The 18126-nt window shown below is 37.0% G+C and overlaps 1 protein-coding gene across 1 annotated transcript in view; it reads right to left on the bottom strand.

Moving 5' to 3' along the window:
* The window catches only part of syne2b (spectrin repeat containing, nuclear envelope 2b), a 107908-nt gene that overhangs the window by 15887 nt on the left and 73895 nt on the right, over positions 1-18126 (bottom strand). The window contains 18 exon segments of the mRNA XM_046872909.1: positions 2040-2198; positions 3642-3797; positions 4755-4856; positions 9268-9462; positions 9675-9906; positions 9987-10081; positions 10769-10916; positions 10994-11148; positions 11554-11664; positions 11740-11922; positions 12931-13135; positions 13235-13368; positions 13589-13759; positions 14820-14954; positions 15039-15194; positions 15302-15469; positions 16296-16445; positions 16975-17469. Of these exon segments, the coding sequence (XP_046728865.1) occupies positions 2040-2198; positions 3642-3797; positions 4755-4856; positions 9268-9462; positions 9675-9906; positions 9987-10081; positions 10769-10916; positions 10994-11148; positions 11554-11664; positions 11740-11922; positions 12931-13135; positions 13235-13368; positions 13589-13759; positions 14820-14954; positions 15039-15194; positions 15302-15469; positions 16296-16445; positions 16975-17469 (3150 nt within the window).

An 18126-nucleotide genomic window follows, 5' to 3' on the forward strand; every position in this document is an offset into this window, starting at 1 on the left:
CTCTGAGCTCAGAGGTTGCTGGTTCGAATCTGGCTTGTCCCCACACTGGGTAAGTTGTGTGGAAAGTAGTGTCTGGTGAGCAATGAGGTAGTTAACTGTAAACAAAGGCTGTGAAGACCTGCTGCTTCACAGCCTCAGAAAAAGTGAGGGTGATAGGTTTTTGGCAGACTTTTTCCCTAGATATGCAAAACTAAGTCGATACTTTTTTGAACGTTTTTGCTTCATAACCCCCTGTTTTCAGCTTCTCAGACACCGGGGGGGCAGATGCCCGGATATTGCCCCCCTGCTTCAGGATACGCCCTCCGAAACCACATCCAACCTTCCACGCAGCCATTTCTGACACCTTCCTTAGTACAGCCACCGGAACCTTCCACACTCTTAACTTTGAGCCCTGGCTGGGGTTTGAACCGGCAACCTCTCAACCCAGAGGTAAAGCTCTTCCAATTGAGCCACAGGATCTCCTGCAAGAATCTGATTTTTAGGACCTTTTTTCGTTCTTTTAAAAACTTTTAAACAATTTAAAGGAAAGCTAAGGGGTAGGAATCGAACCGGGTGAGTCAGATAGCAGCGACCACTTCACTGACCATTACACCAACACAGGAGAGGCAAACATGCCTTTGCTTATTGGACTCTTGGCTTTTCTATAGTTAGGAGACCAGTGTTTTCGCTTAGATAATGATAGTAGAGGGTCAAAACTTCTCCTTCCTGTACATTCTCTCAGTAACGCGAAGTCTATGAGAAGTAACTCAGGTACAGGAACCACATCTCCAACACCTGCACCACTGATATACCATGATTTGCCAGCAACCAATTTTAATGATCTTTCATTGTTTTGTTTTTAAAAACTTCACTGACTCCCTCTGTCTCATCCACATTAACCCCAAACTTCTTACTGCCTTCTGTGGTGAGTGAGAGTCCATACTTTATACACCAGTGGATTGAACGCGCAGTAACAGGAAATCGGTTGTTTTGGGTGAAATCGGCACGCAGTGAAAATAAAAAAATAATATTTCACCAAATCAATGGATTGAAACTAAAGTAACGAGTCTGTTTTGAAAATGTAAGTTGTCTGAAAAATAAATAGTGGCGTAAAGTACTGATACCAAAAAAATCTACTTAAGTACAGTAACAAAGTATTTGTACTTCGTTACTTCCCACCTCTGTCATCTAATGACTTAAATGAGCTACCAATGCCAAGTTCCCACTGGGATACCAGTTCACATGAGCTTTCTCATGATGCTGGCCAAATGCTCCTTTGTGATGTGGGTGAGGCAAGTGTGAGAATCAAATACGAGTTTGCTTCAAAAGTCGTTATGATCTTCAGCATTCAAAAATGATCTTTTCTTTTACACTCACCAGTGAAACTTTTTTACTTCTACACTGCCTGTTCTCCATCCAAGTCAGCAAACCTCTTCAAGCCTATGACCCGAGTGCAAGGACAGCGGGTGTGTATACGATTTTGCAAGTTAGGACGGACTGGCAGGAGTCCTTGGGGTTTAGTTACACTTTGCTCCTTTTTCATCATTAGAGGATAAAATGAAATTGATGCATGCCAAGTTTTCATGAACTCCCAGACACACACCCACACAGTTCGAAAGTAATATTAATGCAGCAGTTTAGCCAAATATTACTGATATTAATCTTATTTATTGCCAGCAGATTCCTTTATGAGGTTGTCAGTGGTTTTAATAGGCTTGTGATTACTGACTCACAAGGAACTTGAAAATGGACAAAAGAACATGAAATCGAATCACTTTCCTCCTCAGCACCGTTAGGGTGTGTGGCCCTCAGACTGAAGGAAAGTCAACCAGTTAAAATTAGGGTTAAGTTTGAGTAATTACTACTTAATTCACAATGAGCTAATCCTAATGTAATTACTGAGTTTTTTAGTTGTATTCCTTAGTAGTAATAGTAATAACAATAAGTGTTGATGAAGGGCATTACATATGTTGTGAATCTTTAGTACTGTAGTGTGACCATTTAGGAATCTGGTTTCTGTGTGTGTGTTTTAACTGTTTAAACCCAGAGTGTCTAGTTACCTTTTTCAGCTTCTCTACCATCTCCTCAATGCTGAGCTCAGCGCTTTGCGTCATCTTGTTCTCCATCTGCGTAAGCCACTCACACAGCTCCCTGTTCTTCTCATTGAAGATTATCCAAGCGTTCAGCCGGTCAGCAATCTCCTGCTTACGTGACGACACCTACACAAACAAACACACGCGCAAATATTCTCCTGTCAATACCTTCATGAAAATAATGGAATTGCAATATATTAACACCATGATACATTAATTTCCACGGCATTGTGAGTACTATCGGGTGTTTAGAATTGTCTTTCTTTTAATGATATTATATTTTGACTGTATTACGAGATCATCTATGCATTGTGTGTATGCGTGTGTGTGGGTGTGTCTAGATTTATAATTGCATTTGGAGACTGAATTCTAAAATTTAATTCAGTCATTCAGCCCCAAACAAAAAAAACTTGCTTTAGTTTAACTTCCAGCCAAACATCTCCATGTTATGTATTTAATCCTATCACATTCTAACTTTCTGCAACACTGTTGAGGCTGCTAATTAACTGGCTTTCACTCCAAAGCGCTACATCAATACACAACACGACAAGCTTTAATCAAAACAGCTGCCATTTTCAAACTTGGACGTTGCCAAGCAACACACACATATGCACACACTTCGGCGTGCGGCAGCGACTCGGAGTGTGTGATTTGTTACACAAAAGGGCCGTGAACTCCTGCTCCTATTCATTCCTCTCTCACACTTTAACGAGTCTTTCTCACTCTCTCGGTACCATCTGTCCGTCCATTGCGATGCTAATGAAGCATTGGAACCCCCCTCCAACATCGGCCCCAAACGCACAACCTGCCGTGTCTCACACAAGTCAGCAAGGCAAGACAGGACAAAAAGTCTCCAAAGTGCCGAATATGTTACACTATCCTAGCCTAGACTTTGTGTAATTTTTTTCCTCCAGTGACCAAAACATGTGTGCGCTTATACACAATCATGGTGACATACTTTACATTTTTTACTTAAGTTGTGTGTTTTTGCACCGTCAGTCCAACCAGTACTCAAAACGTGCAACTCAAAATTGCAGGAATTGTGATTGATATACAGTAATCACTATAACTGCACATAAACAAGAACACACTCTTTATGCTGTCTAAAAATTAGGACAATCAAAAAGCTCCTCCCCATAATAATAATACTGTGCATTCTAAATATCACAATGTATTGTTTACACCCGCATGGCTGTGATTAAAAGAAGCACACACACACACACACACACACACACACACACACACACACACACTTCAGGAAAAAGTTTCCAAAAAAAGCATTGCTTTTAAAGCAAAATGAAATCATGGCCCACATCTCTTTTTTTCCTACAACATCCATTATCATACTTATGATGTTTCTCTCTACTTATGTCTCACTCACACATACACACACATACGTATATATTCACACACAAACAAACAAGTCTGGTCATGTTTCAGCCTTGAGTAAACCTCATGAGAAATGAGTGAGGCAAAGAAAGCAATAGAGATCAATATTACTGTGCTGTTAGCCACATAAGATAGGACCGTGTGTGTGTGTGTGTGTGTGTGTGTGTTTTTGCCTCTTACCTTAAGGCATAGTTCCTCCCACTGGCTGTGCAGATGCTCCTCTTGCTCTCGCAGCATCAGCACGTCCTCGTTGAGGATGTATTGAGACACATCGGTCTTCATGCTGCTGGCTTCACACAGACTCACAGCCCAGTCCTCCAGAGAGTCCTGAAGCTTCTGCATAACATCACATACACCAAAACTCTGACACAGCACTCAAAACTCTGACACTCGGCTCACGTCAACGTTCAGTCGGACTCTCACTGTCTCTTACTCACTGACACACACACACACACACACACACTGACTCTCTCAGTGACTCGCTGCTGCCGGCCCTCTCACACTAATCCCCTCCTCCACCTCTCTGTTCTCTCTCTCACTCAGGATTACAGGTTTCCGGGAAGTTGGGGGAGGAGAAGAGCAGAAAGAAAGCAAACGATTACGGCTGTAACGAGCCTGACGGGATGACAACGTTACAGCTGATCTGAGACCAGTTTCACATTTCTGCTCATGCTATGTAATTTTGTGAGGCTGATCAAGAGCCAGAAACCTGTAAGAAGGACCACTGGACCAGCATCATAAACAGTATTTCTTTTTGTCACACTTCAATATTTATTTATTGTTAAGCACTTTGGAAGCATGTTAGTTACTGAACCTGCTTCAATATTCAAAGCTCCTTATCGGAGACAGGAAGTAGCATCAGATTTTATCAGCTGCTTTACCAGCTGGCCCAGTTTGAACAAAGTGACTAACAAAACAAAGTGAAAGTGAATAAAATGTATTGCAGTTCAATTGCATGTTCCAAAGCAGGAATAATACTTTTTAATCCTGCTTTGGACCATGCAATTGAACTGCATTAAATTTCATTCACTATATGAACTTCACAACCATTTTTTCACAAACCTCTTCCTAAATTATAAAAAGTAACTTAGTTACATAGTTACTGAATTAGAAGTTAATTCAGAACACCTGAGCTAGCTAACGTTAACACTTACACTTCTTCTAAAAACAAACATGAACACAAGAATGACCATCAGCATCCAAACATCCTAGGTGTACACCAAACTCGTCTGGTCTGATCAACTATATTTGGAGTATACATTTAAATGATTACCAATACACATGTGTATTTACCTTAATCAGCTCTTCCTCCATCCCCTGCTTTTCCATTCTAATTTTGAGCTCTTCTAGACGCTTTGACAGTTCGTCTAGCCGGCCCGTACAGCTCTCCCACGTCTGAAACAGACACAGGAGTCAGAAGGGCACATGCAAAAAAAGAATCATTATTAGAGTGTGTAGAAAGGTTCAAAGCATGTGCTGAGACGGTGAGTTCCCATAATTCCAAGGTCTAAACTCAGGGTCAACAGCGTTTCTGCAGGTTTCACAAAGACTTAATTTAAGACTACAGTATATAAGATCATTTAAGACTATTTAATACCTTTAAGAATACAATTTAAGACCAATATCATCAAAAACACATAAACATGTTAGTAACTGGTTTAAACTAAACTATAAATAGATTTTTCTAAGCAAAGTATCACTTAAGTTGCACTTCCACCATGGAAACTAACAAACAAAAATATTCTAAAGTGCTTCAGGAGCATTAGAGTTAGCGGTATATGAACATCGAAAAAATTGAGACCTGTTTGAAATTATTTAAACCAATTTAAGACTTTTTAAGGGTTACAATATTGATTTTTTAATTTTAGACTTGTTAAGACCCTGCAGAAACCCTAGTCAAAGTTGGAGAAAAAACACAGACCTACAGAAAAACAATGTGACCTACTGTGCAATAATTTGGGGTTAGGTGGCCCTATTGTTAAACCTGTAATTTATTTATTTAAACAAACTTTAAAAGTAATAGATCAGACAAATAATTGGCAACATTGTCAAATTTTTCGAAAGGTCTAACTTAAGTTTTGATAATCTTTTAAAGTTTTAATTTATAAGGACATTATTTTAATCTGTATATGGCCTTGTCGCTGATGTAATCTGTTGAAGACCACAGGGGCAGTAAGTGGGAACTGTAAAGTCAGAAGATGCAGAACTACTGTGGGTCAGTCATCCTTATCAGTATAAGGGTCACATCTATGGAACACGATGCCTGTTAATCTAAGTTGCAAACAGAACGAACAGTTTTCCTTATAAAGTTAAAACAATGGCTGAAATCTTTACAGCGATGTAAACATAATCTTATTCTGGCTGGTTACGTTTATATTTCTTTTTTTTGTGCAAGCTGATTTATGTGTTATGTTTGTGACATTGCATAATGTTAAATATGTGCTTAAGTATGATACTGTGCTATTGTTATTTAGACACAACATATACATATAAAGTTATATACTTGTGTATATTATTTGTACTTGTTTTGTTTTTTGTGATGATTGTTTTCTTTTTTTTTGTTGTTGTTGTTTTGACCTTAAAGCATAACCAGGGACGAGGGCTGCAAACTAGCTTTATGCCCTATGCACACGGCATCGGTTGTAACAGCGTCTAGCGTATTGTCCCTGTTAAATAAACAAATAAATAAAATTACTTTGGACTGAAGCAGAAAACACAAACCAAAACAAAAGGTACCTATTCACATGCATACAAGGTTTATAACGCCTTCCTGTTGAATGCTAAAGTCTGATTTGTCTGAAGGCGTTGATTTATTTTCTATGACAGCAGTGTCCAAAATATTAAACGTATTAGTAAACTGATTAAAAAAAATGACACCAGGTTGATCGAGTAACAGTGTAACATAGTGGTGTTGCGTATCCCAAACCTATCATTTTATTTCATATTTCTCACATATATGCCTGTCTTTATTAGGATATATGAACACCTGTCAGCCAATCAGAAAGAGGGATTTTTTCCGTCACTGTGGTTTAAATAGCCAAATAAAAAATACAAATGCATTACTGGAAACATAGCACCTAGCTCCCTACGTTCAGACATTTGTAAACAAAATGGCCTCAATCATAACTACAATATTTTTTTTTTTAAACAGATTGATTATGTATTGAGTTACACTATTGCAGATAGAGATAACTCCAAAACTGGTGATCTAACTTCTTCAAAATCTGCTCTTTTAAGATTTTAAGAAGGTAAATATTGTTTAAAAGTGATAGTATTTCCTGGTGAGCCCATGGTAGAAGTAGTTTAAAATTTTGTTAAGTTATGGTGCAACAAAGAAAAAAGAAACATCAAAAGTGCAGGAGACTCAAGACGTGGAAATGAATATTTCTTCACTGAGGTCAGCGGGAAATGTGTCTGTTAATTTGCTAGGATTCTGTTGCGGTGATGAAGGAATATAATGTTAAAAGACAACTGAGAAACAAATCATCAGCCTTTCAAAAATTACATTGGTGCCGTGGTAGGAGTTGTTTAAAATGGTGTTCGAGTTCCTCACTTTATTGATTTCCTTTATGATCTTTGAACTTTCACTTTGAACTTTCACAGAAATGCATGATGTGAACACGTGAAAGAGGAGTATCTAAAAGTCTTTAATAATAACCTATATGGGTATACATCAGTGATTTATTTATTTATTGAGCATCATTTCATTTTAAGTTACATTATTAAGCCTGTGTGTTCACTGACAGTCTGATATATTAAAAATAAATAGAGAGATTAAAGTCCTGCAGAACAACATTTTTTATTCTACCTTTCACAACCACTAGGTTGTGACCAGTACAGAGTCGTGGAGTTGCTAGTGAGTCACAAGAGTGTTCTGGGGAAATGTCTATAGATATAGATATAGGTATGACACTACATTATTCATTGTGCTTTTTGCCCTTTAACAGCCTCAATCCTAATGTACCTACGAGCAACAGGTTCAGCAAATTATTAACAAGAGTCTTCAGGTGAAGTTCTTTAGTGAAGGTGGAAAGAAAAGACCAAGTGAGAACAGAGAGAGAGACAGTGTAACAACATAAAAGAAAGCAGCCTTTAAACAAAAAAATAATGGATTATATCTGAATGTACTGAATGGTGCTATAGTCACTGTGTTTGCTGTTAATCACCATTACTGTGTATACTGTACACAGTGTCCACCTTGGTCCTGGGGAAACGTTTCTTTTCACTGTGTACTGAACTGTATATGGTTGAAATGCCAATAAAGCCTACTTGACTTGAAATACAATTTCCTTTCTACAGACAGGTCTAATGTTCCAACTCCCATGTGTGTAATATGTAGAGATACAACAGCTAATGTTTCAAAGAAGCCTTTAAAACTGCTTGAAGCCAAACACCCAAAAAAGAGAAACAAACTATTGGTTTTATTCTCAATGGAAAAAGGTTGTTCTAATATGATCGAGATTATTATTATTAGAATATTTTTTTGTTTAAAGGCTGCTTTCTTTTTTCATCAGAAGTTGTTACACTCTCTATCTCTCTCTCTCTCTCTCTCTGTTCTCACTTGGTCTTTTCTTTCCATATATATATATATATATATATATATATATATATATATATATATATATATATATATATATATATATATATAGATATACACACACACACACACACACAGTAGCGCCCCATTAAAGAGAAAATATATCAAATTCACTAAATAATCTGGTGTCACTCTAACGTGCAACAAAGGCAGTTAGTCAGATGTACGTAATCGGACTTGACTTGACATTGATTCTGAAACCGAAGACACAACATCACTGTTGACGTTAATAAAGTTAATGGTTAGTAAAAGATTTATTCAAAGCAATACATTGTAATGATTCTTAGTTTAAAAATGTGTAGATCATGGGGCATATGTAAATATATATTTAGCACACAACATTTATAGAGAATAGCATATTTAAAATATAAGCAGACAAAGACAAATTAAAATCAATAATCAATTAGCTTGTCTAATAGAATTTCTTTATTATCACACCTGAGACTACACCTTTGTTTTATTTTGCACCTGGCCACCAGCGGAAAAAGTTTGGATACCCCTGCCCTAACTCCACCACCCACCAACTGGGGTACAATAGGATGAACACTGACTTATTGTAAAAAATTGGCTCATAATATATTCCTGTCAACACTCATCCATACAGTAAATATGAATAAACATTCGAGCAAAAATTAACGAGACCCCAAGCTGACTAGCAATATTATTATTATTATTATTAAAAATAACATATCAGTGAAAAGTTACAGTGATTAGTTTATTATTTATAAAAGTTTATTTAAAAACTTGCACGCATTTGATGGTTTAGTCTTTTTCAGCTCTCTATAATGTTGGCTTTTATAGAGTACGGAGGTTTTATCTAATGTGCTGTGCTGTGAATACTCTTACTGGTTTACAAATAACATACACGTCATTACAAAAATAAAAAAAATCTGTAAAACCAACAATAAATTATCCCCAAATATGGAAAACACTTGTCATGAAGAGTATTGAAATCAGGTATTTATAACATTTTGCACATTTGATAAGTGGTAAATAAAGCAATAATGACTAATTCAACCAATAATTATGAAAAACCTGTGCAGCCCAAGTTATTTTTAACTTGGCATATTAATCACTATAAAGACAGTGTTTGACTTTTCAAGTTATTTTTTGTTATCATTTAGTTGATAAGGTCTTTGAGAAATTTGCGACAAAGTGTACATCTGAACTTTCAGCAGGTGTATTTTCTGAATTATATTTTGCGTCTACCTTGATGATGTCAGAAGTGAGAGCCCTCCTCTTTTCCAGCATGCATTGGGAGCATTCCCAGTCCTCCTGTAGAGTGGCGAGGTCCTTCTGTAACCTTGTCTGTGTTTGCTCATCACTGACGGAGAAGAGCTGTCGACCCACATCCAACAGGAGCAAGTATGAAGAGAGGGACCTTTGGAAGAGCAGATCAGTGTGCTGGGAAGAGAGAGAGAGACACACAGAGAGAGAGAGCGGGAGACCAAATGACAAATGAGAAAGGTGAAGAAAGAAAAAAGAAGAAAAATGGATTTTCAATCAGTGAGTTTATAAAACAAAGTTACTTATGTTAGAGCCTTGCATGAGTTTAATATTTATAAGACCCCCCCCCAAACACACACACACACACACACACACACACACACACACACCTCAAGCTGTTTAAGTGAACGTCGGAGCTGCGTCACACTGTAGTGTGTGAGGCTGGTCGGAGACAGAAGTGTGTGCGTGAGGGTGAGCAGCTTATTGAGTTTGCGCAGAGTGTGCGTATAAAGGTGCCAGTTGTGTATCAGCCCGTCCACCAGGTTGCGCCGCTGAGCCACTCTCTGTAGAGCACCCTGCCAATGCTCTCTGAGCTGAGTCAACTTTAACAGGAAATCACTCCTGAACAAATATGCAGAAATGATTTTTTTAACAAATAGTACAATTCCTTCTTAGCACTGTATTATTATGATCAGTTTTACCTGTCCTCCACCTCCCCCCTTTGTAGCAGGTGCAGAGCTTCTGTGATCACAGAGTGTAGAATCTGATGACCAAGAGCCAACTCAGCCTGGAACCTCTGAGAGAAATAACAGGATAATCGTTATGTTTAAGAGCAAACGTTTTGGTCTTTTATGGCCATATGTGGTTCTTCCCCAAACCACTAGGGGCACACAACTGTACATGATGTCTTTTGACATCGTACCATTCAATTTTCCCTTCACTTAAACTACAAGAACCAAACCTGTTCCAGCATGGAAATGCCCCTGTGCACAAAGCCAGCTCTATGAAAATATGCTTTTACATCTATTGGAGTGGAACCTCATCTACATAAGTACCTCACTTTACTAAGTACCTCACTTTTCTTGTGGCTGAATGAATCTCACACATATGTCCACAAGCACACTTTAAAATCTAGTGGAACATCTTCCCAGAAGAGTGGAGATTATTATAACAATAAATAGGGACTAAAATGTGGAAGGGAATAAAAAAAAAAAAACAACAACAACTATATCTTATGGTCAGGTGTCCATAAACGTTTGCCCATATAAGAAACAATACAATGACATATGAGACAAGCATCTGTGTGTTTAAGTCATTTAATTCACAGGATACTTTTGTGCCTTAGCTACAGCTAGCAGTTTGTAACACTCAGGTTAAATAACCATAAATGATTGTTATTGATTCAGCCAATGATATGAAGCTTACTGTAGAAACAGACATGATACCCTGTAAATACAGTAAAACAAAGTAGTGTGTGATTTACCTGGTGTGAGCGTAGTTGCTCTTGGAGACCGGGGTAAGTGGATGCGATCTCTCCCGCTAAACTGTCCTCCATTCTCTGGAGGAAACACATCCACGTCTCACACCTCTTCTCAAACACCTGCTGCTGGAGAGACACGGCCTGTAACTCACTGCACACACAAACACAAATCAGAAACAGTGTAATATACACATGTTTGAAGACAGACAGAAACCTCTAGCCTCTAACCTGCATCTCTCCTGAGCATGGGCAGACGCTTGAGCCCACTTCCTGTTCAGACTCTGCAGTCTCTGGGTCATGGGGTCACTCAGGGTCAGTCTGTAACTGAGTTTATTCAACATTTCCACGTCAGCCGAACGACGGCTCAATTCCAGCAGATCACACTGCAGAGAAAAGCACATGAATATAAACAGAAATTTAAATAAAAATTTATTTTTCTTTCTATTCAAAACATGCAACTAATTTTTATTACAAATCTTTCCTATATTCTAATGTCGGAAAAACTAAATTCATATTACAACAATATTTAATGAATAATGAATAAAAAATTGTATAAAAATAAAAAATAAACAAACTAAATGTAATAGCAATTGGTATTTTTGAAATAATTATGAAATATAATAAAAATGATGTGTATAATAAAAATACATCTGACAAATCTAAAATGTAAAATAAATAAAATAATATAAAAGAAAATATTACAAATAAAATATATTTAAAAAGTTTTCAATAATTGTTTTCTATTAGCATTCATATTATTATTCCCTTTTCAATTAATTGTATCTGACCTTTGATATGTCTGTTTCTTGAGTGTCTTTCTGGTGCCTCGTCCACTCCTGTAAGCATGTCTCCAGTGAATGCAGTACCTGTTCGAAATCCTGAAGCTGCTTGACATCCTCCTACACACACACACAGATTTTAGTCCAAACACTGTTACATTAAACCACGTCACACATTTACTTCATGTATTGCACCTGTATCTCTTCCAGCTTCCACTTCACTGCCTGCTCAATCTGATGAAGCCCACGTGTCAGCATGCGACACTCTGATTGGATAAGGGCAGCTGCTGTCGATTCCATCTGCCCAATCAACTCTTTTGAAGCTTCGAGTGTTCGGTGCGAGTCTGTTTGGAGAGAGTGAGTGTTCTCCAGCAGGTCCTGTACATTAGATTAAGAGAGTGATTATAAATTAAAGTACTGATGTTCCTGTACTTTCATTTATAATTTATGCAAAGCTACATGTAAATCCACATTATTTGTAAAAGCGGCATGGAGTGCCAGTGTTGTCCTGGTAATAAAATCACATGTTAGGATCCTAGATTAGGATGTGAGCAAACTTAATTTATCTTATATACTTTTCCCATGTTTTTTCATCACCCAGGATATTTTTTTATTTGCAGTATAAGTTTAATTATTTATATTACTTCTCTTTTACTTCCAATTTAGAAACTTGCACAAGTCGAGTGATGGCACATGCTCGGAAATAGGAAAATTGAAAATGACGAGCAGAGAGATGGCAGAGGAATTCTTTTAATTTGAACGCGAAGAAATTCCACTACGATGCTTTTATAAACAATTACTCTATAAGTATTTATATATTATTTTTAAAAGGTCCAAAAAAATACAAATTTCTATGATTTTGGTAGATGTTTCTAATTAGTCAGTACCATTAATCCAGTGACTGTATGAGTCATATGACCCTTTATAAATGATAGCTAAAAATTTATAGTAATTGTATAATTATAAATAAATCACAATTATATACAAAAATAGAAAGTAAAGATGAGGGATAAATATTCATTTTATTTTATTAAATAAAATCTTCAAGGTTCAAAAAGTTCAAGGTTATACTGGTAAAAGTGAGCCTGTGTGTCAACTGACCAAAAAAAAAAAAAAAAGTGTAAATTTAATGAACAAAAATATCAGGGTTTTTTGTCATAAAAAAAAAATCTGACTACTGAACAGACAACCTGGTGTCAAATTAAATTTGAGTTCTGATTATATATTAATATAATCACTCTATATATAGATATGCAGCTTGCCAAATGCTATACTATATGCTCTCTTTTACTCTTAAACAAAAGCAAGCATCGTTTATGTGATGCACATCAGAGGTGAAAAGAATAAAGTGTACATTGTTTCTTGATGTAAGTGGACTGAACTCACGTGTAAATGCTGTATACAAGCTGTAAGTGTTTCTGTGTCGCTGTCATGCTCGATTGCCGTCTTCAAGATGTGAGAGAGCTGCTCCTTCTCCTGCTGTAGCTTCTCTGAGCAGGAACACGACAAATCAGAGTACTGTTTCCATGACTGCAGAAGAGTGTGTAACCTCACTGAGGTGTGTGAATGGTCTTGCTTCACCTCAGACCACCTGGACAACAGTATAAAGACACACACAAAAACACTGAATAAGAATAATCTTTCTTTGGCTTAACCTGGTTCAGCAAGTAATTGGTGATATCAAACTGACCGTAACCTCTCCTTCTCCAGCTGTTTAGATAATAAATATGAGGTGTCCGTATGGATCAAACCAACAAGATGGGAGAATGTGTGGTTAAGCTCCTCCCACTTTTGGTCCGCTTCCTCAGCTTCAAGTTGCAGCGCCTTTATATTGCAATAAAAATAATCACACAGTGTAATAAAAAGAACATATATATATATATATATATATATATATATATATATATATATATATATATATATATATATATATATATAAAAGCATAAAGTATATAATTTATAAATAAATCCCTTTTAATTTATAAATAAATCCCATTTCAAATTCCACAGTCACACTTGAACATCTTTATTGTAAATAAAGTACCTGTAGCTTATCGATGCTCTTTTGGAGCGCTGTGATGGAGGTGTAAGGGGCGTGGCAGTGTTCTAAGGACAGACATATTCTAACGGTGCTCTGAGAAACTTGACCCCACCCACAATCGAATGCGGACCATGCCTCGCACACGTGCTGCAGAGTTTGTTTCAGAGTGCAGTTCTGCAGAAAATGAACAGTTTGTAAACAATGTTTAACAAACAATTCATACAAAAGTAATACACAGGGAATTGCAAAACCAAAAATATAGACAAATGAAAAGAAATGAAACATGTATATGAAATATAGAGAAATATATTTAAAATCAGTTACTCTGAATAGTAATAATAACAATAATAAGATGAAAGATTGTTGTACTATTAGAGAGAAATAATCAGTCACATGGTGGTGCAATAAAGCAGAGTTACTGTTGGATATTTTCCAATAAGAGTGTATAATTCCTTTTCCAAATACAGTGGTACCTCGACATACGAGTGCCTTAACATACGAGTTTTTTGAGATACGTGCGGTCACTCGGTCAATGTTTTGCTTTGATACGCGAGCAAAAACTTGAGATACGAGCTCGAGACGCCGCTGCTAGATGGCGAATTCAAGCCAGAAAGCGAAGATTGTGACAAAAATTGAGCTAAGCAAAGAAGAAAAAGTAAAAAATTTAAAGTTTAGGGATACGTAGTGTGCAGGAGTGATAGTAAAAAACTAGTTTTCCGCTTATCGCCTCTAAAAATCCCCCACTCACACACACACACACACACACCCACCCCCCACCAGCGTTTTCGTTAGCTCAAGTCGTCTCATCTCCAAGGAAAATACACTGAATAAAACCTTATTATATCTTTACATTCTCTTTTATTATGTTTTTATACAATATTTGTCATTTATAAATAATTTTTTCTCATTCAAAAACACGTAACAAAAACAACTGTGGTGGCATTTTGGTGGCTGGAACGGATTAATGGCATTTCAATTCATTTCAATGGGGAAATTTGCTTTGAAATACGAGCAATTTGACATACAAGCAAGCTAACAGAACGAATTAAACTCGTATGTCGAGGTACCACTGTATATTCGAAATATTTAATGTACTTATTGTAATATTTAACACATGAAAAAATGTAGTCTGTGTTATCACTTACAATAGGGTAGCTAGAAACTGTCAGAGCGATCAGAATTTCCTAATAGTTATAATAGTTATTATACAGTAAATGTACTGTAATGTGTGTACCTGTTCAGTTAAAGCAGTCAAAGACTGGGAGATGGCATTAATGTAAATGATGAAGCCTGACTGTGTGTGTTCATCATCGCTCTTTCTTAGCTCATTCAGCTTAACAGATCTTCCCTTCAGCTCCTCCTCCAAATCCTGAAAAGAGAAAATGGGTGGCAAACATATAACACACAGAATAAAACACAGCAAGAATCAGCAAATCCAGAATTATGTTCTGACCTCGCACTCTTTCAGGTGCTTTTCTGCTGCTCTGTGACTGACAGGCCTCCCAGCCAGCTGCATCCATGCCTCACGACCTTTGACCCAGGCACGCAGAAGGCGGAGTTTGCTTTCTCGGTCTGCGCAGCTGCTCAGCTTTTCCTCGACGTGCTGCATCTGTGAGAAATCCTAAAACTGATGTTTCACACTCTCATATCTTTGTGTGTGTGCAAGTGTCTTGTCTAGCATACATCAGAGGGGTGGGTGTGTGTCTGTGTGCTTACCTGTGTGTACAGGTTTGTTTGCAGCATTGACCAGCGTAGGTTCATCTCCCCCAGCTGTTCAGCGAATGCTGTTATTTTGCATCTGAGGTGTGGCTCGGTGTGTTTTAGCACCATCTGGTTTAGGTAGTCCACTGACATCTGCACACACACCTGTGCTCGTTTCAGCTCCTACATGCATGCACACAAAATAATTACTTGCTGCTATGGAAACAAAGTATTAAAATGATAAGTCAATATATGATGTTTATGGTTTATGTCATAAAGACAGACCTGTGAAAAGTTTAGAATCACAGTGTCTTTAATGGTTTTTGAGACACATGCATGTTCCTTTAGTTTCTATGCAACAAACTCAATAAAAGGCAAAAAACAATTACAAGACCTGGACAGTGAATGACTGGAAAAAATTTCTGTGAATTCCAAAGGTGACATTTTTGGCTCTAATAGAAGAACTTGTGTAAGACGGAGAACAGGAGAGAAGATATTAGCAGACTGTCTCACCCGTCAAACACGGATGGAAGCTTAATGGTCTGGGGTTGTTTTAAAGCACTGAAGGTTCTAGATTTAGTCTGGGTGAAAGGAACCAACATGGCTACCATTCCATACTTTTGTCTGGACTGCGGCTCATTGGAACCGACTTCTCTGTAAGTGTGATTTATATAGCAAACAGCTGTCTGGAGTTATCAATCATTGAATTGCCTGCCCTGTCACCGCACCTAAATCTAAACCTAAAACCTAACCTTCGGTGAGTTTTAAAAGAGGCATGACAAAGTATTTCAGCTGATTGTTTAAAGAAAAAAAAATAATATGGTTGCTGAGAGTGCTCTCTTCATGCTAAGGGAGGATCTCACAAGGAAGATATTATATATTTTTGTTTGGTCAAAGTAAATCTTCATACCGTTACATTTCGTGCATAGAAACAAAAGGAACATGCATGTTTCCAAACTAACTAAAGTAACATAACACATGTCAGCCTAAGTGATAAATATGTCTATACCTTGTATGTGTTCAGTTGACGTGTGAGCTGTACTGCTGTGTTTGATAATTTAGCATTTTCCTCTGCATCCCTTAGGCATGCTTCAGCTCCATCAAGCCATTTGCACACCTCTGAGAGCAGGGACTGAGGACATACACTCTCCACAACACCCTAAAGCAAGAAGAAATAAGAGGGTGAGAGGAGGGTGGGGGTGGGACAGTCATTCTCATAGAAACATAATTAAATTACAACAAAGCTACAGAGACAAAGAAAATTAAGGAAGGACAAAAAAAGGGGGGGGGGGGTTACAAAAAAGGGGAATAAAAGAAAGGTAAAGAGAAAATCAAAATAGGTGGAGAGAAGCAACAGGTAGAAAAGACAATATACAGGAAATATATTGAAAAACTATGAGTTGTACAACAAATAAAAAAACAACAAAACAATAAAAAAACAATAGATGTGTAAAAAATTCACTCCAAAATCTAACAAAGGCATAAACATTTTATTTGTAAATTTCAAACCCAGGTTGTAGTGGTACATTGTGGAAAACGAAAAGGGTCAGAATTTTTTTATTGATATGACATCAAAGTTTGCAAGTATGCTGTAAAATAAATAAATAAATAAAACTATATTCTAATGTTCAGAAAACACTTGGGGTGCTGTGGTCTAAGTAAAATATGTATATATATTTTTTTTTTACCTGATGCAGCTTTTGTTGTACTGCATTGACATCTGCATGCAACTCCACCCAACTCCACTCCACTTCTTTCAGGTGATCTTTCAGAGCAAGCAGGACAGGAGACATCACCATCACATGAACCACATTAGTGCTGCTGCTGGTCAGGAGTTTTTCTGACACCTTTGTGGACGCTTTCAGTGGTGACTTTTCAGCAGGAGACTCATCTTGGACGCTAGTATCTTCTCCCTTACATATATCAGTGTGAATGTTTTCAAGAGTGTGAGCTCCACAGTTTGAGGACTCTTCTTTCTTATCTTCAGCACTGGAAACATCCTTTAATGTAAAAACATCTGCCTGAATAGTGTTTTCTTCTGACTGAGAGTTATGATGAGTGGATCTTGATGAGGGTGAGTTTGTGTCTGTGTGTTCTCTCTCACTGATCTGCAGGATCTCAGTGCCAGTGCTGATCAGTGAAGCTTTCAGAGATGATTTTATCTCTAGCTCTTTACACAGCTCCTGAAAAGTACAAGAACAAGAAAACTATTGATAACTCAATGAAATGGAAATGATTAAAGTAAAAGTGGTTTCATTTACATTTTTTAATTAAGAGTTGCTAAAAGATAATAAAAATAAAAAACGATATAAGAAGTGTGAACATAAATAGACAAAAACAATTTTATTACTTTAAACTATCGGTCCCCAGCAATTTTTGCATCATGGACCAGTTTCACGACAGATTAGACCTGGTGTTGGGGTGAATATGATTTAATAATTCATTTAATTACAAATATAATTAAAACATAACAATATATTCAGAATCAGTGGGAGCGTAATTTATTGATGCACTGAAAAAAAACTGAGAATGAAAAAAGTGCAGGAAATTGACAGGCAGAAATGGTCTTTATTTTTTCTTTTTTAAAATAAAACATTGCAGACATTTGAAAATCAATAAAATAGAAATAAAAAAAATAAAGCTTTTCATTCTTGCTAGGTTGCCTGATACCAAATGATCCACGACCCAGAACCGATCCACACCCCAGTAGTTGGGGACCCTTTTTTTTTATTATGTTCATGATTAAATTGCAAGAACCAACAAAGAAGGCTAATTGGTTAATCGTTTGGTATATGTGTATATGAAACAGCAAATTATTTTGAATGTGTCAAAAGAGACAA

This window comes from Silurus meridionalis, chromosome 2, assembly GCF_014805685.1.
Source record: "Silurus meridionalis isolate SWU-2019-XX chromosome 2, ASM1480568v1, whole genome shotgun sequence".
In the NCBI taxonomy this organism is placed as follows: Eukaryota; Metazoa; Chordata; class Actinopteri; order Siluriformes; family Siluridae; genus Silurus; species Silurus meridionalis.